At 40.9% G+C, this 23,819-nt stretch overlaps 1 protein-coding gene across 2 annotated transcripts in view; it reads right to left on the bottom strand.

Moving 5' to 3' along the window:
* Nucleotides 1-11,686: 11,686 nt before the first annotated feature.
* hectd3 (HECT domain containing 3) overlaps nt 11,687-23,819 on the bottom strand; it is a 64,021-nt gene continuing 51,888 nt past the window's right edge. For both annotated transcript variants that reach the window (XM_072574432.1, XM_072574433.1), the window contains exons 21-22: nt 22,343-22,414; nt 11,687-14,571 (exon numbers count right to left, since the gene is read on the bottom strand). In XM_072574432.1, the coding sequence (XP_072430533.1) occupies nt 14,487-14,571; nt 22,343-22,414 (157 nt within the window). In that variant the 3' untranslated portion in view covers nt 11,687-14,486. The remainder of the gene's footprint in view (nt 14,572-22,342; nt 22,415-23,819) is intronic.

Here is a 23,819-nt window from a genome sequence, read left to right as displayed (position 1 = left end):
GACCCAGCTCCCTACCCTCATAATCCTGCATTTCCATTGGCTAACCCACCCAGTTTGCACATCCTGGACATTGTGGGACAATTTAGCATGGCCAATCCATCTAACCTGCACATCTTTGGACTGTGGGAGGAAACCCACAGACACGGGGAGAACGTGCCAACTTCAAACAGACAGTTGCCCAAGGGTGAAATCAAACCCAGGTCCCTGGTATTGAGAGGCAGCAGAGCTAACTACTGAGCAACATGCTGCCCTCCCACAAATAGTGAAGCTAGAAAGAGCGGGAGAAGCATGTAGGAGAAGTGTATTTGAAGGTGATAAGAACAACAATAGCAAATCAAAAACATAAATGCAAAATTCCAATCAGAAATTATCTTGTGATATTTATAACTGAACAAAATGATAATTATCACTGTGAAAATGACATCTGGAGATTGCAATCACTTTATCTGAAACCTGATCTCATTATTCAGGATATCTATTGTTTGCCTTATTGAAGAATGATGACATAAACTGTGGTAGAAACATTTCTTAGTTGTCCTTTTCTGTCCCATGTTTACAGAATTTGTGATGCAGATGTGTAATTTCTTGGCAAACATTTATCTAATTCCAATAAAAAGTTAAATGTAATCGGAAGATGATAGTGGGCTCCAATGTTTTTCCAAAAACATAGTTAAAAAGATTGGGAAGACATTGTTACTATGATTTTGTCGAGAATAGGATGTAAGATCATAAACTTCATCAACACTCAATTTAGAATATTGTGTGTACAATTAATGCAAGATTTATATTTTCACTTTTACTGAAATTATAGTTAATATCAGGTTTAAAATCACAGATATTATCAAATACCACTAGATCTCCTATGGTATAGCTTACAGAAAAATCAAAGAAAATCATCTTTCATCTTGTGTTTTTGATTTGTTCAAGGGGTGTAAATGTCTCTGGCAAGGCCACCAAACAACTACATCAATCAGTGAACATCCTCACTTTTAATCTTGTGAGGAGCAGGTTATTGACAGAACAGTTGAAAATAGGCCTAGAGCAATGCCCTGAGGTAGGATGGTGCTTTTGCACAACAGTAGCATCCATACGTTTGAGCTAGGTGGCCTGGGTTCAAGACCCACCTGCTTCAAAGGTGTGTCATAACAAACCTGCACAGGTTGATGTAAATACATACATAATAAGTAATCTACAGAGGTCATGTAATGCAATGGCAGTGTCTTTATCTCTGGCTTTGAAGGCCTGTGCTCACATTCCACCTGCTCCCCCTTGTGCCAGAGGTATGTAATAATGTGTCTGAACAGGTTGATTAGAAAAATAAGCAGAAGTGAGTACTGCAGATGCTGGAAATCAGAGTCTAGATTAGAGTGGTGCTGGAAAAGCAGCATCTGAGGAGCAGGAAAATTGACGTTTCGGGCAAAAGCCCTTCACCTGATTAGAAAAATAGGTTAAATTAAGAAAAAACAAAAATCAAGACTGAAAAAAATGAAGTCAATTGCATGCAATGCAAGTTAAAAATTAGAAAATGATTAACTCCTTCCTTACTATCTGATTGAATTCAATAAGTTTCTTAGTGTACATTTGAACCACCTATAAGCCAGAGGTTCAGGTTATATCTTGTTGTTGTGCTTTTAGTTATTAATTTAGGTCAAAATAATGGTGAGATTCCAAATGAAGAGGACAATAGATCTTGAAATTTGAATACAGAACTCCTTGAAAGTAGATTTAAAAATCCACAAAAAGATCAATATCTTGTGTGATTGCTAAACAGGAGGATAAAATACAAGAAAATTGATGCACTGGCAGAAGGCATTGGTTAAAGTATTGATTAGATTCCCTACAATGTGGAAACAGGCCCTTCAGCCCAACAAGTCCACACCAACCCTCCGAAGAGCAACACACCCATACCCCTAACTAATGCACCTAACATTATGGGCAATTTAGCATGGCCAATTCTCTTAACCTGCACATCTTTGGACTGTGGGGAGAAACCAGAGGAAATCCACTCGGACACCGGCAAACTCTACACAGACAGTTGCCTGAGGCAGGAATTGAACCTGGGTCCCTGGCACTGTGAGACAGCAATGCGAACCACTGAGCCATCATGCTGCCCAATAACTTTGTGTGCAACTTTGGAGTCCTTCTTACAAAACAGACAATAAATCATAACAATTGTAAAGTATAGTTTTTAGATGCTAACAAGTTTAAAAAAAAGAGTTCTCAAAAAACCAGACTCAGCCCTCTTGCTGAGTAGTATCCCTAGCCCTATTGGTAGTATCCCTAGCCCTGGACAGAGAGGCTCAGATTCAAGTCCTATCTGCTCCAGATGTGTGCAATTACATCTCTGAACAGGTTGATTAAAAAACTGTTCAATTAAAAATAAATAAAATGAGTTTCTGCTTCTTTCTCCTTAGCTTCAGTCTTCCTAATATTTGATTTTGCCTTCTCCCCAGCCCCTAACTTATTTATCCTTCCTTTTGGGTGGGTGAGAGGTGACATAGGGAAAGGTGCCACCAATAACTGATTAACTGTTGCCCCTCTTTAGCCAAAATATTATCCTTTACTTGGTCATCAAATAATTAAGAAAATTCAACACTTTTTTGGGGGTGGAGGGTTGGGGGAATTGTAGTATTTAATGTAAACATTCGGATAATGGGAATAAAAGTACATAATTAAACTTATGCATTTGACAGTCTTATTGTGAAGTACACATCAAGTTTATTGAAACTATTTTTAGACATTAGGTATTTTAATCCAAATACAGGACTAAGTTTTCAAAAGGAAAATAGGGCCACCAGGTGGTCATACTGAGCAATTGCATATTAACAAATTTCGAATGTCAATCATGGATAGAACTGTAGATGAAGTGAAAAGAAGCAAGCTAAAATGCATTAAAAGGATTGGTCATGAGGAAGTAAAGTTCAGAAGTTGGAAATATCTCCATTCCCATTTTTAATCTTTTCCAATGCTAGTTTTCTTTGATCCTGAGTTTGGTCTCAAGATGCTTTCAATTCTCTTTCCCGCTCCACAGTCTTGCCTCACTGTGACAAATTACTTTCAAAGATCATTTACAACTTATTTGGATAGCAGTGACAGGACAAGTCAGAGTCAGCATGGATTAATGAAGGGGAAATCGTGCTTGATTAATCTTCTGGAATTTTTTGAGGATGTAACTATGAAGATAGAGAAGATAGGGCCAGTGGATGTAGTGTACCTGGACTTCCAGAAAGCCTTTGATAAAGTCCCACATAGGAGATTAGTGAGCAAAATTAGGACACATGGTATTGGGGGCAAGGTACTGAAAATTGGCTGAGTGAGAGGAAGCAAACAGTAGTGAAAAACTGGTTCCTTTTGGAATGGCAGGCAGTGACCAGTGGGGTACCATAAGGTTCGGTGCTGGGACCACAGCTATTTACAATATACATCAATGATATAAATGAAGGCATTAAAAGTAATATTAGCAAATTTGCTGATGGCACAAAGCTGGGTGGCAGGGTGAAATGTGAGGAGGATGTTATGAGAATACAGGGTGACTTGGACACACTAGGTGAGTGGATGGATGCGTGGCAGATGCAATTTAATGTGAATAAATGTGTGGCTATTCACTTTGATGGCAAGAACAGGAAGGCAGATTACTATCTAAATGGAGTCAAGTTAGCTAAAGGGGAAGTACAACGAGATCTAGGTGTTCTTGTACACCAGTCATTGAAAGCAAGCATGCAGGTACAGCAGGCAGTGAAGAAAGCTAATTGCATGCTGACCTTCATAACAAGAGGGATTGAGTATAGGAGCAAAGAAGACGTTCTGCAGCTGTACAGGGCGCTGGTGAGACCGCACCTGGAGTACTGTGTACAGTTTTGGTCTCCAAATTTGAGGAATGACATTCTGGTTATTGAGGGAGTGCAGCGTAGGTTCACAAGGTCAATTCCCGGAATGGCGGGACTATCATATGTTGAAAGTTTGAAGTGACTGGGCTTGTATACGCTTGAGTTTAGAAGGCTGAGAGGGGATCTGATTGAGACATATAAGATTATTAAAGGATTGGACACTCTGGAGGCGGGAAACATGTTTCTGCTGATGGGTGAGTCCAGAACCAGAGGACACAGTTTAAAAATAAGGGGAAGGCCATTTAGAACAGAGTTGAGGAGAAACTTCTTCACCGAGATTGGTGGATATATGGAATGCTCTGCCCCAGAAGGCAGTGGATGCCAAGTCTCTGGATACTTTCAAGAAAGAGATTGATAGAGCTCTTAAAGATAGTGGAATCAAGGGCTATGGGGATAAGGCAGGAATAGGATACGGATTGTGGATGATCAGCCATGATCATAATGAATGCTGGTGCTGGCTTGCAGGGCCAAACGGCCTACTCCTGCACCTATTGTCTATTATCACATTTATATAGAAAAAGCTGCTCATATTAGGGAACCCTTCCAGCACAGTAATAAACGTTCAACTCTGTGCCATAGTCCTATCAATAATATTCTATGAACAAAGGCAATTTGATTTTTGTGAACACAAGATCAAGATTAAAGTATTGCCAATGGCATCTAATCTGTATATTGATCTACATTGATCCGCACAGAGGTTAAAATTTGCAAATACACATTTTGAATTACAGGCCTATCACTTGTAAACCACCCCAGAACCCACCCTTCTGTCCCCTTGCAACACCTAGTCAATTAATAATGCATAATGGTGTGTCCGTTATATATTTTTCTTTATTTTTGTTTTGTGGATGAGGTCAACAAAATTGAGGGACCAGATTAGTGTGACTGGGGGAGTTTGATTGGAGGAGGCAGTGGAATTCAGGCAATGTGACTGATTCTAGCCACTCAACCACAGGTTAATGGTTCTGAGGTTGTTTAGGGAGCACTTGCTGATAGTGCTGGACAGGTTTTTCCCCACTGAGGCAAGGAAGGGATGGTAGGTTGAAAAAACCATGGGTAACAAGGAACATGGTAGATCTAGTCAAGACGAAGAATGAAGCTTACTTAAAGTTGAGGATGCAAGGATCAGACAGGGCTTTAGAAGGTTTCGAGGTAGCCACGAAGGAACTGAAGAATGGACTTAGGAGAGCTAGAAGCGGCATGAAAAAGCTTTAGCGGGTATGATTAAGGAAAATCCTAAGGCATTATACACTTATGTGAGGAACAAGAGGATGACCAGAGTGAGGATAGGGCCAGTCAGGAAGAGTGGAGAGAACTTATGCCAAGAGTTGTAGGAGGGATGGGAGGTCCTTAATGAATTCTTTGCTTCAGTATTCATTACTGGGACGTACCTTGATGTTTGTGAGGACAGCATGAAACAGGCTGATATGCTCAAACAGGTTGATGTTAAGGAGGAGGAGGCGCTGAAAATTTTGAAAAAGTAAGGATGGATAAGTCCCATGGGATATACCCAAGGTTACTGCAGGATGTGAGGGAAGAGATTGCTGCTTTGGCGATGGTCTTTATGTCCTTACTGTCCACTACAGTAGTGCCAGATGATTGGAAGGTGGCAAATGTTATTCCCTTATTCAAGAAAGGGAATAAGGATAATCTTGGGAATTACAGACCAAAAGTTTTACATCTGTGGTAGGCAAATTATTGGAGAGGATTCAGAGAAACAGGAGTTATAATTACTTAGAAAACCATAGTTTGATTAGAGATAGCATGGCTTTAAGAGGGCAGGTCATGCCTCACAAACCCTACTGAATTCTTTGAGGATGTGACAAAACACATAGATGAAGGTAGAGCAGTGGATATGGTGTACATGGATTTTAGCAAGGCATTTGATAAGGTTCCCCATGGTAGGCTCATTCAGAAAGTAAAGAGGTTTGGAATACAGGGAAATCTGGCTGTCTGGATACAGAATTGGTTGGCCTATAGAAGAGAGGGTGGTAGTAGATCAAAAGTAGTGGTGCTCTGCAAATTTTTGTTCTGAGACCTCTGTTGTTTTAATTTTTATAAATTACTTGGATGAGGAAGTGGAAGGATGGGTTAGTAAGTTTGCTGATGACACGAAGGTTGGTGGAGTTGTGAAGGCTGTGGAGGGATATCGTCGGTTGCAAAGGGACATTGACAGGATGAAGAATTCGACTGATAAGTGGCAGTTGGAGTTCAACCTGGAAAAGTTTGAAGTGGTTAGTTTTGAAGGTTGAATTTGAATGCAGAACACACGGTTAGTGGCAGGATTCTTAGCAGTGTGGAGGAACAGAGGGATCTTGGGCTCCATGTCCATAGATCCCTCAAAGTTGCCACCCAGGTTGTTAAGGAGGTGTATGGTATGTTGGCTTTCATTAGCAGGGGGATTGATTTTAAGAGCTATGCTGCAGCTCTATAGAGCCTTGGTTATACCACACCTAGAATATTGTGTTCAGTTCTGATTGCCTCATTGTAGGAAAGATGTGGAAGCTTTAGTGAGGGTACAGAGGAGACCTACCAGGATGCTGCCTGCACAGGAGGGCATGTCTTATGAACAAAGACGGAGGTAGCTAGGTTTTTGTCATTGGAACAAAGGATGAGAGTGACTTGATAGAGGTGTACAGGATGATGAGATTCATAGATAGAGTAGATAGCCATTTTCACCCTGGGAAAATGTCTCTAGCTATCATGAGGGGGCAGAATTTTAAGGTGATCAGAGGAAGGTTTAGGGGAGATATCAGAAGTAGGTTCTTTGTGTAATGAGGTGAGAGTGGTGAGAGTGTGCCAGCAGTGGTAGTAGAGTCAGATATGTTAGGGATATTTAGGTGACTCTTGGATAGGCACATGGAAGATAATACAATGAAGGGTATGTAGGTTAGTTTGATCTTACAGTAGGATAAAAGGATGGTACATCAAGGGCTGAAGGGTCTGCACTCTGCTGTACTGTTCTATGTTCTAAACTCAATAAAATACAGAACAAAAAATGCTGGTAACTTAGTATCAGAAAAAATCCATCTGGTTCACTAATATCCTTTAGGAATGAAAATCTGCCATCTTTACCTGACCTGGCCTATACAAATGACACCAAACTCACAGAAAGTAGTTGACTCAAATGCCCTTTGGACAATAAATGCAGATAATATCCATGTTCCATGAACAAAGACAAAAAAAAAAATCCAGAACATGCACTGATTCAAGCGTAATTGTGTGTGTTTGAAGGGTGGTGCAAACAGGAATGTTATGGTGTCACAGAGGTAAGGTGCTAGCATGGTTAGAAGATTGGCTATCTGACAGAAAGTGAGGACTGCAGATGCTGGAGATCAGAGCTGAAAAATGTGTTGTTGGAAAAGCGCAGCAGGTCAGGCAGCATCAAAGGAGCAGGAGAATCGACGTTTCTGACAGAAAGCAGAGAGTGGGAATAAAAGGGTCTTCTGAGGATGACAACCAGTGACAAGTGGTGTTCCACAAAGCTCAGTGATGGGACCACAACTTTTCACTTCATACATTAATGATCTGGATGAAGGAACTGAGAGTATTCTGGCTAGGTTTGCAGACGATACAAAGATAGGTAGTATTAGGATGTGGGGAAGGCTGCAGAAGGATTTGGACAGATTAGGAAACTGGACAAAGAAGTGGCAGATGGAGTACACTCTGAAGATGGACGAGGGAGATCCAGTAGATGTAGTGTACCTGGACTTTCAGAAAGCTTTTGATAAAGTCCCACATAGGAGGTTAGTGAGCAAAATTAGGGCGCAAGGTATTGGGGGCAAAGTACTAACTTGGATTGAAAGTTGGTTGGCTGATAGGAAACAAAGACTTGGGTTCAATTCCCACCTCAGGTGACTCTCTGTGTGGAGTTTGCACATTCTCCCCGTGTCCGTGTGGGTTTCCTCCGGGTGCTCCGGTTTCCTCCCACAGTCCAAAAATGTGCAAGTTAGGTGAATTGGCCATGCTAAATTGCCCGTAGTGTTAGATGAAGGGATAAATATAGGGGAATGGGTCTGGGTGGGTTACGCTTCGGCGGGTCAGTGTGGACATGTTGGGCCGAAGGACCTGTTTCCACACTAAGTAATCTAATCCAATAAAGAGTAGTGATAAACGGCTCCATTCCGGAAAGGCAGGCAGTGACCAGTGGGGTACCGCAGGGATCAGTACTGGGATCGCAGCTTTTTACAATATATATTAATGATATAGAAGATGGCATTAGTAATAACATAAGCAAATTTGCTGATGATACTAAGCTGGGTGGCAGGGTGAAATGTGATGAGGATGTTAGGAGATTACAGGGTGACCTGGACAAGTTAGGTGAGTGGTCAGATGCAGTTTAATGTGGATAAATGTATGGTTATCCACGTTGGTGGCAAGAACAGGAAGGTAGATTACTACCTAAATGGAATCAATTTAGGTAAAGGGGCAGTACAAAGAGATCTGGGTGTTCTTGTACAACAGTCAATGAAGGTAAGCATGCTTGAAGAAGGCTTAAAGCATGCTGGCCTTTATAACAAGAGGGATTGAGTATAGAAGCAAAGAGGTTCTTCTACAGCTGTATAGGGCCCTGGGGAGACCACACCTGGAGTAATGTGTGCTGTTCTGGTCTCCAAATTCTGGCTATTGAGGGAGTGCAGCGTAGGTTCACGAGGTCAATTCCTGGAATGGCGGGATTACCTTACACTGAAAGACTGGAGCGACTGGGCTTGTATACCCTTGAGTTTAGAAGACTGAGAGGGGATCTGATTGAGACATAAGATTATTAAAGGATTGGACACTCTGGAGGCAAGAAACATGTTTCTGCTAATGGGCGAGTGCCGAACCAGAGGACACAGCTTAAAAATACGGGGTAGACCATTTAGGACAGAGATGAGGAGAAACGTCTTCACCCAGAGAGTGGTGGCTGTGTGGAATGCTCTGCCCCAGAGGGCAGTGGAGGCCCAGTCTCTGGATTCATTTAAGAAAGAGTTGGATAGAGCTCTCAAGGATTGTGGAATCAAGGGTTATGGAGATAAGGCAGGAACAGGATACTGATTAAGGATGATCAGGCGTGATCATATTGAATAGTGGTGCAGGCTCGAAGGGCAGAATGGCCTACTCCTGCACCTATTGTCTACAACGTGGGAAAGTGTGAGGTCATAGAATAGAAGCATGGACTACTTTCTAAATGTGGAGAAAATCCAGAAGTCTGAAGTGCAAAGAGACTTGGGAGTTCTAGTCCAGAATTCTCTCAAAGTAAATTTGCAGATTGAGTCAGTAGTTAGGAAGGCAAATGCAATGTTGACATTTATTTTGAGAGGATTGTAATATAAAAGCAAGGACATTCTTCTGAGGTTCTAAGGCTCTGGCGAGACCACATTTGGAGTATTGTGTGCAGTTTTAGGCCCCATATCTCAGAAAGGATGTACTGGCCCTGGAGCAGGTTTAGAGGAGGTTCACGAGAATGGTCCAAGGAATGAAAAGCTTAACATATGAGGAACATTTGAGGACTCTAGGTCTATATTCTATGGAGTTTAGAATGATGAGGGGGATCTAACTGAAACTTACAGAATACCGAATAGTCTGAACAGAACAGACGTTGATAGATATTTCCATTGGTAGGAGAGACTAGGACCTGAGGACACAGCCTTAGAAGTAAAGGGGAGCCCTTTTAGGATGGAGATAAGGAGAAACTTCTTCAGCCACTCAGTGTGGCAAATCTAATCGAAGTCACTGCCACAGAAGGCTATAGAGGCCAACCCATTGAGTATATTTAAGACAGAGATAGATAGGTTCTTGATTGTCAAGGGAATTAAGGGCTACGGGGAGAATGTGGGTAAGTGGAGTTGAAATGCCCATCAGCCATGATAGAATGGCGGAGTGGACTCGATGGGTCGAATGGCCTTACTTCCACTCCTATGTCTTATGGTCTTACGGGATCAAGGGTTAAGGGGAAAAAGTGGGAGAATGGGATTAAGAAACTTTTCAGCCATGATTGAATGGTGGAGCAGACTCGATGGACTGAATGGCCTAATTTCTGCTCCTGTGTCTTATGCTCTTATGGATGGGCAATAAATGCTGACCAGCCAGCAATACTGACGTCCCACAATTGAATATATATATATAAAAAATTGAATTTCACACGTGGAATGCATTTCAAATAAATTTGAAATTCATCCTCATTACAGATAGTACTCCATCTCTAGTTGTTAAAGCTATCACCTGCCCTTAGCTTTTATACAGAGGTAACAACAGAACTGCTGATGGCAAATTAATCTCAGGGGTACGGAGAATGGAAGCCAGATATGGCAATTTCATCACCTTCCCAATGGATGACTAGTACAAGCACAAAATATCATATTTTTGAATGGTTAGAAGAGTCACACATTGTCCTCATTTCTTTATTGATACCTTTAAAGTATGCCAATAGGAGAATATACCATTCATGTGCAACGTTCAACCAAATGCTTGTTTACCGGAGGTCCGCAACACTTTCATTTTAAAAGGCAATCCACCATGCACCCACATTTTGACAAGAAAATATATAGTCTGTAGAAAGTCCATCAGCTCATGTCTGTTTCATCAGCTGTAACTATTGACTATATTTCAGGACTTTTATTCCACATAAAAGTTTGGGAAGATTTGCATTTAAATGGTGGATTTTAAAAGTATATTCATTCAATTTTAAAAATGCATCAAAACAAAGTGCTTAGAACACGAATGGGCCACATTGCTTATTGTTTCAGAAACAAATTCAATTTGTTAATCAGCCATGATTGCATGGCGGAGCAGACTTGATGCACTGAATGATCTCTGTAGACGAGAAGCTCACCCACGTGATCCTAGGATCTTGGCAGGAGTTGTTTGACATTTATTGGCCTTTTGCCCAGACTGTGAATGCAGCAAAATAAAAATGGAGACCAAAACTTTTAATTATATTTTCCGTGTCCACCACGTTTAGAAGGTTGAGGATAGTTTGAAGTTATTTTGTTTCATTAAAGCAAGATGCTGAAGAAGTTTTACTGTTCATTGTTCTGATTGCAGTTAATAACACTATCAAAATTGTTGCTTTGTACAAGACTCTGCTATGAGGTTAAGCCCAGTTCCTATTGTTCACTAGCAGTCATCCCAAACTCAGATAAAAGATCCCCCAACACTTGGGGTTATGAGCTATTGGCCAACAGCTGAAACTGATGAGTTTGCTGTGGATGGTAAATGAGCTGGAACCTTAGGAGAAAACAGCTGATTACAATCAGACCATTCTTTGGGCAGAAAATTTGTCTTCTTCAAATACAAAGGAGAACGGCAATGGGAAACTTCCTCATTTATTCTATGATCTGATTACATTGCTTGTTAAATATGACAATGGGAGACTCCTAATAGCAACAGATCAAGACCACAAGGAGGGTAAACTTGAACAGAGGACTTGCCCTCAAAACTGCACTATTTGGCCTAAACCCACAGCACAATATAGACCATAATTTGGATGCCTGAAAATAAAAGAAAACTGTTAATTCCAAATGTGTCAAGGTAAAGAATACAGTTTCACAGGACTGGATTTGTAAATGAAACTTACAGTCAGCGAACAATCCAAAGATCAATCAACGCAAAATCCCAAATCCACTCCACAACAGTCTGCTGATCAGACTAAACATCCCTAAGTCTCCCAGAAATATAACCAAATTAGTTAAGAGTAAATTTGAGCAGTTTATTCTGTGATTTTACATCACTAGCATCAATACTGTTTTACTTATCAAAAAAAAACACTGCTGCAGAATTCTCAAAACTCATACCCATAGGATTTTTTAAAATTAAGTTTTATTATGTAAACTGTTGATTTATCTTATAATATTGACAAAATATTTCACATCTTGGCTATTACAACATTGGAATACAGTATTAACCAACATAAATTATATATTTTACTCAAGTTTACTGGAAGTGATTTAATCTAGCCAGAAAGATGAAAGGTATAAACTAGGAGTCTGATTCGACAAAATATTAAATAGCTAGGAAAAATTATTTATTTGAACCTCATATTTAATCACACATACCCATCCAATAGATCCTCACTAGTATTAGGTGTTAACACCTATTTTGCCAGAAAGGATTGGTCAGAACTGTCATCACTTCCACCTTTGTCTAATCTACTCTCCAGTGAGAAAGAGTTGCCTGATAGCAGAGACTGCCATTGCAGGATTCAATCTATTGGCCTGTCTGAAAGATAGCAAAATTTTGGGGTGGGGAGGGGATGGGGACAAATGCCTCAACTCTGTACTCCCAGAATGATTGATCCTCTCAAAGGGAGTTGTAGTCAGATTACACAAGGGCACTGCAGTGACAGTTCTTCAACTTGTTGCCCCTTTAGACACAAGTCCTTCCTTGAGGCACCAGATCAGCTTTGTTAACTTGAACACAATCTGTAATGCAAAGTTTCTCAATTTTTTTGGCAAATTTTCCAAGCTTCCAAGCCATCCCAAACAATAATCTAGATGATGTGCAAAATTGTTTTGAATACACTTAATACATAATGTTTCTAAACTTTGGACACACATTGTATAATGTTTTTCATGATCTGGGATTAATAGTTAAGAAACAAAAATGACCTCAGTATAGGAGTAGGCCATATACCTGTATTTAGCAATGCTAAAACTGGCAACCTGCATCAAACTGTAATGTGATGATGTGACAGAAACAGAAACAAAGATCCAAATTAAAAGCTAAACTTAACCATCCAGCTCTCCAAATATGAAAACAAATCTCTTCAATACCAGAAAATTTCCAATATTTTGCAGCTGCTTCATTACAGCCCAAAGCAATTACATGCAGGTGTACAGCTAAAAGGATCTATCTAAACATGGACCAAGTTTTGTCACAATCCTGCCAATTTATTAGTTATGTGTGAAGCATATAAGTCAGTGTGATACTTGAACTGCAGTGTGTTATTGACAAGAGTTTACAAAATTAAATAGACATTTCCCCCCAACGAGTGCAGCATTGCATCTGTTACTCTTCATTTATTACCCATGTACTCATCCCAATTATGGAAGGTTAATTAGACAGATTCCTGGGGTTCGGATATTATCCTGCGAGATATTTAGTGGACTGAACCCATATTCCCCAAAGTTTAAAAGATGGCATGGTCACCTTTTAGAAACACAGAATTTTTTTTAGGGGATTTCAGGGTACATGTTTGAGACATGCTTTTCCCTCATAGTGAACTAGGAGGCAGAGTGTAGAATAAAGGTAGCTGCCATTTAGGAATGAGATGAGGAGAAACCTCTTCCCTCAAACAGGAATCGTTGGAATTCTCTACTCCAGAGAACTGCAGATCCTCAGCCATTGAGTACATTCAGAACTATGATAGATGAAGGATGTAATGGGAATCAAGTGGTTTGGGGATGAAGCAAGACGATGAAGTTGAGAGAGAGTTGACTGTACATCAAAGTAATCTATAACATGCATCTTGTAATATAACTTTCTATAGGCATAGATAAGCATTTTGTGTGAATCTTAAATAAATGGCATATATATAAGAGCATCAAGACTCTATTGTAGTTGGAAAATTGACAAGTATAGGCCCTTTCAGATGAACGTGTAAGTCAATCAATTATGACGGTGCTCCAAGCTTGTTCGGAGAAGCAGACAATATGAGCATTAATACATACTTCACCATACAAGAGTGCTGTGGCATTCAGATGAAAGACTTACATAGGATGACACTTCCAGCTAGTTTGTTATGCAACTTACATAAAAGCCCTTTTCATCCATCTGAGAAAAAGGAATGACCAGCAAAATGCAGTGATTAACATGTTCCATATCATACTGACTGCAATCTTTTATCTCTCACAGAGCTTCACCGGAGGCAGTGAGAGGTAACAAAGGTAGCAGTGCAGTCCTCAGAGGTGTGGCACACTGAAGAAGCATAGTCACATGATTCCTGCACACCCTTCATCAGTGCACATACATTCCAACTTCACAGATAAGAAGGGTAGCACAGAGTGAGGAGTACCTCACATGACCAGGATTAGATGCTTAAGGCAGAGGCAACGTGGAATGGCCACTTAGGAGACCTGAGGAAACATTCAGCCATTCCCATCAGGAAGTTAGAGATGTCCATCACAAGCATCAGTGTCATTATGTGTCTGGAGTCCAGGATCACTTCTAGTAAAATATTGCCAACCTCTTGAGAGACTCAGTAAATTTCAAACCATTATATTCAATTTTATTTTGTGGAAAGGCTTGGCTTGCCTCTAGACTTTAGAGAATATTTTTTTCTCTGTCCAAGCCAAAGTAATATTCTCAAATCATAAAAAAAATTAGATCTATATGGTTGTAAGAATCGCCAAAATAGGAAGACTTCATTAGGTCATTAGGTGACACCACTTTTCAAAGACTTATGGAATAAATCTCTGAACTTACCATTCTGATTGCATTTAGTGAATCAACCAGTTTCGGAATTTCAAAAGGGTGAGAAACAGAAATAAAAAGATACATTTTCTTGAATCTTAAGGAATGAGCAACACATGGACAACACAAATTTAAAGCAGCTATTAGTGGGCCATAATCAATTTCAGCAACCACATTCTTTGATTCTATGCAGTAGGTGTCTGGTTGTTACTCCTCCCAGGGTACCATGTCAGTGTCTATTGCCACACAGTTGTACGCTGCATAACGTAACTTCTCTTCACAAAGCTTTGCACTACAAATAAAACAGATTTGAAACAGTTTAGAAGGTACTTGTACAGTTATGCAACTGCATGCAAATATATATCTTTTCATTATTATTACAGATGGAAGCGCTGGTGGCTCCTGAATATTACAGTTAATCACATTATAGCTGCACTTCGTTCTGAAAGACAAGCAACAAGCGAAAAAAATGGGTGGCTTGGGGGAAGCTAGAGGAGCAATAAGGGAGCATTCAAGGAAAACCAAATGGGGCCACCATAGTTCCCTCCATAACCCCAAATGTAGAGAAGAACATTTACTTGCATGATGACCTTTAAATATAGAAAAAAAAACTGTTCAAAGACCATTTTAGGTCACATAGTGGAAGAGTAATTAACTCACTGAAGAATACATGGCCGGCTACTCCAATGCTGGAATTTTTAGCAGAGTTTGAAATTTTTAATTTCTTTTAATTTATCTTTGGTCTGATTCTGTACTGAGCAATGCGAGGGAGTGGAACAATTTCTTTTTTGGCTACTGTCAGAAGGGCAGCCCTGATTAGAACAATGCAATGTATTTTCCATTTCCTACATTAACCAGCTGCAAGGCTGAGTATGGCATTGAGTTATAGAGCTGGACGCCTCTTAGCAGAGCACTTTAGGGAACATCTCCAGGACACCCGCACCAATCAACCCCACCACCCTGTGGACCAACATTTCAACTCCCCCGCCCACTCAGCCGAGGACATGCAGGTCCTGGGCCTCCTTCGCCGCTGCTCCCTCACCACCCGACGCCTGGAGGAAGAATGCCTCATCTTCCACCTTGGAACACTTCAACCCCAGGGCATCAATGTGGACTTCAACAGTTTCCTCATTTCCCCTTCCCTCACCTCACCCCAGCTTCAACCTTCCAGCTCAGCACCGCCCCCATGACCTGTCCTATCTTCCTTTCCACCTATCCACTCCACCCTCCTCTGACCTATCACCTTCATGCCCAACCCCATTCACATATTGTACTCTATGCTACTTTCTCCCCACCCCCACCTCCCTCTCATTTATCTCTCCACTCTGCAGGCACCCTGTCTCTTTTCCTGAAGGGCTTTTGCCCGAAACGTTGATTTTCCTGCTCCTCGGATGCTGCCTGACCTGCTGTGCTTTTCCAGCACCGCTCTAATCTAGACTCTGGTTTCTAACATCTGCAGTCCTTGTTTATACCCTCTGGACTGAGACCAGTCAATATATGTTATGTAAGGCCCTTTCAGCAGGCTGCAAGGGGAAAACTTTCAGACCCATCAGCCGATGGGGGTGATGAACATGATGAATGAGCACCACAGAATACATTACAACAATCTGTTTGCTCAAAATTTGAAAAGTGCAGCTCAGGTTTACAAACTTTCACTACATTTGCACTGTGCTTCAATTAATACATCGGTGCAGCCTGTTTAATTAGCCAAATGTGATCATATGGACATCCCCACATGCAGCTGATTTTACTATCAGTTAATGTATTTGAACAACAAGATTTTAATATAGATTTTGCCGAGTCCAACCACAATTCAGGGGAGCTTAAAATTACACTGTGGGATATTGGGATACAAGAGGTTTACTGCATCTACACAGAATTACTTAACACATTCAGTTACATATCAGACAAATTAAATTGAATGTAATGCAATAGTCTATCGATTTTTTTGTAAACATATTTAATAGCAGTTTTTTTTAACTTTACAAACATATAAAATTATTGAAAAAAGTTAATCACAAATATCAGTATAATAAAAAGAAAAAAAACCCACAAATTACAATACAACTACTATCTACTAACTACTAACCTACTCTATAATACAAAGCAAACCCTAACACTGTGCAAAGCAACACCAAAAAAAAAGAAAAGCACAAAAAAAAAGAAAATACAAAATATAGAACAGCTATGCTCGATGCAAGGCTCCCAAACAAAGGAACAGGAGCATTGTATACATATATTGTATACAATACAATTAACTCGGGAGACCCCCTCCAGGGCCCAGGGCTTGACAAATCTATTCATCCTGGTTAAACAAACGTCCTAGTTAAGATAACTGATAAATCTATATCCAAATAACTCAAGTAGGGCTGCCATGTCTTATAAAAATTGTCTGTTGTGTGGTGCACCATGTTTGTAAGAAAGTCCAAGGGAGTGTGCTCCATAATTAATTTCTGCCATCCCAGCAAGCCCGCAGGGTTTGCAGACACTCAATTCATCAGAATATTCTTCAGTGCACAGTATGCAAGAATATTAAATAGTTTCTTCCCATGTCCGTCTAAAGATGGTAAATTCAGTAGACCTAAGAGGAGAGATATTGGGTCTACTTTGACTTCAGTCCTCAATACCCTCCCAATCTCTCCCGCCACAGCACTCCAATAAACACAGAGCCTGTGGTGTGGCACAGAGGTGTGGCATGTCCAGAAGCAATGGGTAAGAGTACCTACACTTATTTTACATTTGGGGCACACACTGAAGATGCCCCTTTTTAAACTTCACCAGACGGTCTGGTGCCAGTTGAGCCCTGTGCAGAACTTTTAACTGCGTAGTGCATGTCCTGTTACAGATTGAGATCTTTCAAGTATTCTCCCATATGTTCTCCCATGTTTCAGAAGAGATCTCCACTCCCAGTTCTTGCTCCCAGACCTCTCATAACTGGTTAATGTCCTGCCAGGCCCTGACACCCAGCAGGCGATAGAGGGCACTAACCGAAAGGGTGGTTGTGGAGTGTAGCAACATCCTCTCTGTATCGGGCTTACAGTGCTTCGTGAGAAGTGTAGTCTTCTTCTGGATGAAATCCCTAACCTTCAGGGAGCTTGACAATTTGGAGATTTATCCTCCGACCTCGATTTTCGAGGTCGTCGATATGGTTTTGCAAGGCCTGCGCCTCTTGCTCCAGCACCTGGATCCGACTGGATGAGGACTCCATTGCAGCTCCCGAGACATTAGTTTGACCCTCCACCTCCTCCAGCCTCTCCCAAAGGCCCTGGATCTTCTGCTCGTGCTTCTGCAGCATGGATGCAATAGGTTGCACCTGGGCACGAATCTCCCCACGGATTTCCTCAATTGCAGCCGCAACTTTCAAGGTAAGTCTCTCCATCACTGCAGCCAATTCCTGTGAGTTTGTCAGGTCCCCAGGGGTACAGGAGAGGCTGCTGCTGCAGTCTCTGGTGTGGTAGGTGCTGCAGGGGAGTGTCCTCCCTGCTGCTGTTTGCTTGCTCCTTTTCCCTTTGGCATTCTTCCCACTCCCAAATATTAAGAAATCTGTGTTCTGTAAGATTTTAAACTAATATTTCCACCGCATAAGGTGGCCAGGGATGGCAAAAAACACTGGTATGCCTTGGCTGTTAGGCAGAGCTGTCTACAGCAGTCCTACAGAATCGCTGCCATCTTGCCGAGTCCTATCAATATTATTTAAGATTAAAGTACAAATAAGGTTCCACATAAAGAATAGCAAAATGCGGTGCTGGAAAAGCACAGCAGATCTTGCAGCATCAGAGGAACAGGAGAGTCGACATTTCTGGCATAAGCCGTGTGTGTGCGTGTGTGTGTGTGTGTGTGACGAAATAAATGGGGAGTTGAGGCTGGTGGGGGGAAAAGGTGGCTTGGAAGGTGATAGTAGATGCAGGTTTGGGGGTGTTGGTGATAGATTGGAGCAGAGAGTGGAGTGGATAGGTGGGAAGGAAGATGAACAGGTGGAACCCAAAGCATCTAAAATGAACATCTTACTGACATAATCAATACAAAACAATTTATCACTTCTATCATTAATATTTTAGTGAGCTACACATCCCTACTTGCAAAGCATACCAAGAATACATTTGGTGGCATTTATATTTCACGAACTCTGCAAAGTTAAAATCAAGTTGCACTTATGCTAAACCTGGACTATGAGGTGCTAAGGGACACAATGACTCAAATAATGGTAAGTTAAACCATTTTTATCCCAATCAAGCCTTGATGTCGATTTCATAAATGCAACTATAGCATTGCATCAACTAAAATAGCACTATGGCTGCGGCACAAAGTGGATAAATCTCCATAGCAGTAATTTAACATTCAGCCACTCTTGAAAAGTCAGCATTATTTTAGACTTCAAAAAAGGATAGAACACAATGTAATTTTAAATACATTATATAGTGAGTTTATCCAAATCTCTTCCCTCAGTTTTCCTTTTGAATATTATGTAGATGACAGGTTCCATAAAATCTTTTAGACAGAAAAAAAAAGTTGGGAAGATTAGTTCTATGACTTCGATCAGAACGAACACACCATCCACCCAATAATAACATGTATAGGATTAAACTAACTTTATATATGAAACTATGAGATGGAGCTAAACTGCACAATGTGAAAACAGGACCACAGGGGGATACATCCCACCATGTATGCAGCAAGTACTCATGTGACTTGACCAATGTTGTCTATCTCATACGCTGCAGGCAAGGATACCCTGAGGCATGATACTTTGGTGAGACTGAGCAGAGGCTATGGCAACGGATGAATGGATACTGCTCAACAATCAACAGACAGGACTGGTACTTCCCAGTGGGGGAACACTTCAGCACTCCGGGACGTTCTACCTCGGACCTTCAAGTGACCATTCTCCAAGGTGAACTTCAGGACAGGCAACAATGTGGCTGAGAAGAGCTGATAGTCAAGTTTGGTACCTATGAGAATGGCCTCAACTGGGACCTTGGGTTCATGTCACACTTCAGGTGACCCCACTACACTACACACATTCACAGACAGACTAACACACATAGACACTCCTACAGACCCATATACTCACAGACCCTCTCTCATACACTCACACATAAACTCCTACACACACCTTCTCACAGACTTATACCCCTTTACACTCACACACAGTCTCTCACAGACACTCATACACACCCCCAGCCAACGCGCACGCATGCACACGCACGCGCACACACACTTGTGGGGTGAATTTGTATGTGCAGAATTACATTTTAATTTGCTCAAAAACTGCATGAATATATGTAAGACTCTGTAAATCCCTTTTTTAGATTAGAATCAGTCTGAACATTGGTGCACAGACAGCCTCACACAGGGCACCTCACACCTTCAATGCATTATCTGGGCCAACATGGCACCTATTGTTAAAGTTCACTTGAGAATGTAACGTCAAGAAAGTTCTGGAACTGACGTATGAAAGAACTGAAACCAACGTGGTCATTCTAAAAGATGAGAGACTTAAACAATCCAGGTCTTTTTCAATATATAATTTCAGTTACATCATACTGTAAACCTTTGCTATAAATTCTATGCCCTACAATCTTATACTCCACAACCACCTGTTGAAGGAACAGCACTCTGAAAGCTAGTGCTTCCAAATAAGCCTGCTGGACTATAACCTGGTGTTGTGTGATTTTTAACTTTGTACATCTCAGTCCAACACCGGCATCGCATCTCAGTCCAACACCGGCATCGTCACATCAAGGTCCATTATGAGCTGTGTGAAAGCGACCTAAAAAGTGACAGTTCCTTCAACATTGGAATGCCGCTTGTAGCATTGCCAATGCAATTTTGCAAATAAAAAAGCAGTAGTTAATCATTTGCATCTAGACCTCCGGCAGGGCAGGACACTGGTGTCCTCCACCACCACCTTGTGGACAAACATTGTTAATGAAATTTCTCATTCAGAAAATCTGTGTAACGGACTTCTCTTCACCTGACATCAACAACTAAAAAGGACAAGACTGCAAACTTAAAGACAGGGAACTCCATGAAAGTATAGATGCTTCTTCCACTTCTTAATTACACTCTAATTCTTTCTATTCTTCGACTCCTGTCTCATGAAGCTAACTGAAAAAAAGGTTCCACAACGTAGCCTCTTCTGACTGAAATTTGCTTTTTAATTTTGTCTGTGATAAGGGTCCACTCAGTCTAGATCTCCATACATCACAGTTAACTACTTAATTAAGAATAAAAAAGGTTGAATGTTCAAGACCTAGAAATTCAAGGCTGCCATTTCTGAAGGTATGCTGGACTATTCTTTGACGGAGACGTTAAAGCTATACCCTGACTGCCCTCTCAAATAAAATGTAAAGTATCTCAAAACATTACACGATTCCTAACTTCCTAACTGACGTAGTGAGTAACTCTTTTCCTGACACAGTAAAGATTCTCCACCATCTACAAGGCACAAGTCAGGGGTGGAATGGTATACTTTGCACTTGCTTGCATGAGTCCAGCTCCAACAACATGTAAGTTGTTGCACACCATCTGGGTCAAAGCAGCATGCTTGACTATGAATGCCATGCCATTCAGGCCCCTTCGCCACTGACATTCAAAAACAAAAGGGAGTATAATCTACAAGATGCACAGCAGAAATTCACTAAGGCTCCTTAGACATTTCTCCACCCAAATCTCCAGACTATCCATACTCTGTTGTATCCTCTAGCAATCCTCCTCACTATCCGTAGCTCCCTGAATCTTTGTGTCACCAAAAGAGATAATGTTCATTCTCCTCCAAATCATTTATATATTAGATATGTTAAAAATGACAGGGTTCCAGCACTGCTCCCTGTGGAACACCACTGGTCACAGATCTCCAGTCAGAAAAACACCCTTCCAACACTACACCCTTCAAACCCGCAATCACCACCAACTAGAAAGACAAGGCTGGCAGCTACATGGGAACACTACCAACTGCAAGTTCCCCTCAAATTACACATCATTGACATCCTGCTCAATATTTCAATCAATGCTGTGTGATCACTCTGAATGGCCTACTCCTGCTCATATTTCCTATGTTTCTTGGATCGATTGAATAAATGGGTGTAAGTGTTTTTGAAAGAGCAAAATGGGCCAAGAGGAGATTTGATATTCCTTAAAATCTTGCAAGTTTTACATAAAGCAAATAAAAAGGAACAGTTTTCAGTGGTTGAATGATCAAAAAGTATCCATGTAAGCTTACTGCGTCTTGTGTTCCCTTGCCATTGACTAGGTATGATTTGAAATACATTTCCGTAAGGGTCGTGGAAGCAGATTCAATGCTAGGTTTCAAATAGGAATCAGATAAATACGTGAAGGGAAAGAACAGGATGAATGAGTGAATAAGATCAACTTGACTGTGTTTTGAAAAATCCAGCATTGATATGTTGGACCAAATAGCCTCCTTCAAATATACTCTACAAATCTGTGATCGGGGATGCCAAGTCCAGTACATAGTGATATATGGCTACATTATTCCACAGGATTATATCTGAGAAAAATGTTCCATTGCATCTGTACGATAAATGCATCATGTAAATATAAGCTTTGTTTGTGCAGCCAAACTATCTGTAAGGCCCATACATGAGTTCAGACCATTTGAAATAAACAGCATAAGACTCTAAAAGCTATGAAGTCATGATGTGATGACTCACACAGACTAAGAGAAGTTTGAGAAGTTGCAATAATTCCCCCAATGACTTACTAGTTTATGGCACCACTGGATGTGGTCTTATGCTAAGGTATCCAACCTCATAAGAGACAGCAATTAGAGTGCTACAATTGACTTCAATAACTTGTGGGAAGGACAACGAGAACAGCCTAGGCTCATGAACTCTTACTCTAATATATGCACAGGCATATATGAGCCTCAAGAGAGATACAGTTTGGGCTTAGCTGACACTGCTAGATTAATGATAATGAGACCTGTGAAATAACGCACAAAATACTGACATTGTCCATTAAAATCCAAAGACTGACCTCTGGAAAAGGGAAAAAAAAACAAACCAGGAATAGAAACTCTTGATTAAATAGAAGCAACAAACCTGGAATAGTTTGGCAGAAAAAGTGTACTGGAGCATGTGGAAGACTCTGGGAGAGCATCTGTTTTCTCTGAGCTGTCAAAGAAATAATAGCAAATATTAACATATTGTAAAATTAAAAAAGAAATTCTATATAACATATAACTTATGCAACTTAGTTTATATTTGATGTAATACCTAGATAAGCTCAATAAAATACTGCAAAAACCACAAGAGGTGTTAATAACCCTGACCAGGGATAGAATTACCATGTGATGTATATTAAACAACCACATAGAATACTAAGACATGTTCATTTCTCTTCCCTCCACACCAACCCAGATACACATCAACCCAGTCATCTTTCAGATCTGTTTATCTGGGTTAACAAGAGGTGGACTAAGGCTCAGAATCTTAGCTTTGTAAACTGAAGATCCTGATCCATCCTTACGCAATGAGAGCATGGGTCTTATCTGACAATGAAATGTGGATCACTAACAGGTATCCTGGCAATGTGAATAATGACATATTCCACAGGCAGAGCTGAAAAGTATGGCGCTAGAAAAGCACAGCAGATCAGGCAGCATCTGAGGACCAGGAAAATCAACATTTCGGGCATAAACCCTTCATCAGGAATGATGAAGGGCTTATGCCTGAAACATCGATTCTCCTGCTCCTTGGATGCTCGCGGACCTGCTGCGATTTTCCAGTGCCACACTTTTCGACTCTGATCTCTAGCATCTGCAGTCCTCACTTTCTCCATATTCCACAGGCAGGACAATAAAACAGAGACTTTAAAAAAAAATTGTTCATGGGTGTGAGTATCACTGGGTATGCCAGCACTTATTGGCTATCCCAAATTGCCCTTGAGAAGGTGGCGAAGGGTCATTTTAAGATGCTGTGGTGGTTCATTGGGAATGGGGTGCAGGGGCATGAACAATATTATTATCAGGGAGTCCCAGGATTTTAACCCAGAAAAGTAAATAAATGGCACCATAGCATCAAGTCAAGATGGTGTAATGGTGATGACAAGCTGTAATGTTCCTATGAATCTACTGTCTTTGTCCTGGTAGAGGTTGAACGAAAAGTGAGAAATACTGAAAATACACAACTTAAATCAAGGGAAACAAAAAGAAGCAGTTCCAGTCTGATATGACTCTTCAGAAATGATCATTTTGTTCATCTCTCCACGGGCGCTGCCAGACCTACCATGTTTCCCTAGCACTTTGTTTTTATTGTAGGCTAAATTAACAAATGAGACTTGAATTAATACAATCCAAATCCTGAACCTGCATCCTGTTATCCCACCGTTTTTCATTTCTGCTCCACAGGTAGGCTCTGCAGTGAGTCTCCTCTAGTTACGGCATCACCTGAAAGCACCCCCCCCACCAAATGAGATCAGTAATTTGCATCATGGCAGACTGACAGTGTAAATCACAACATCACTCCTCTGGAAAGCTTTTCATTTTTTCACTGTAGTTTTTTTATATACTTTCCAATT

This window comes from Chiloscyllium punctatum, chromosome 7 (genome assembly GCF_047496795.1).
Source record: "Chiloscyllium punctatum isolate Juve2018m chromosome 7, sChiPun1.3, whole genome shotgun sequence".
In the NCBI taxonomy this organism is placed as follows: Eukaryota; Metazoa; Chordata; class Chondrichthyes; order Orectolobiformes; family Hemiscylliidae; genus Chiloscyllium; species Chiloscyllium punctatum.
This window is presented reverse-complemented; position numbering and strand designations above follow the sequence as displayed.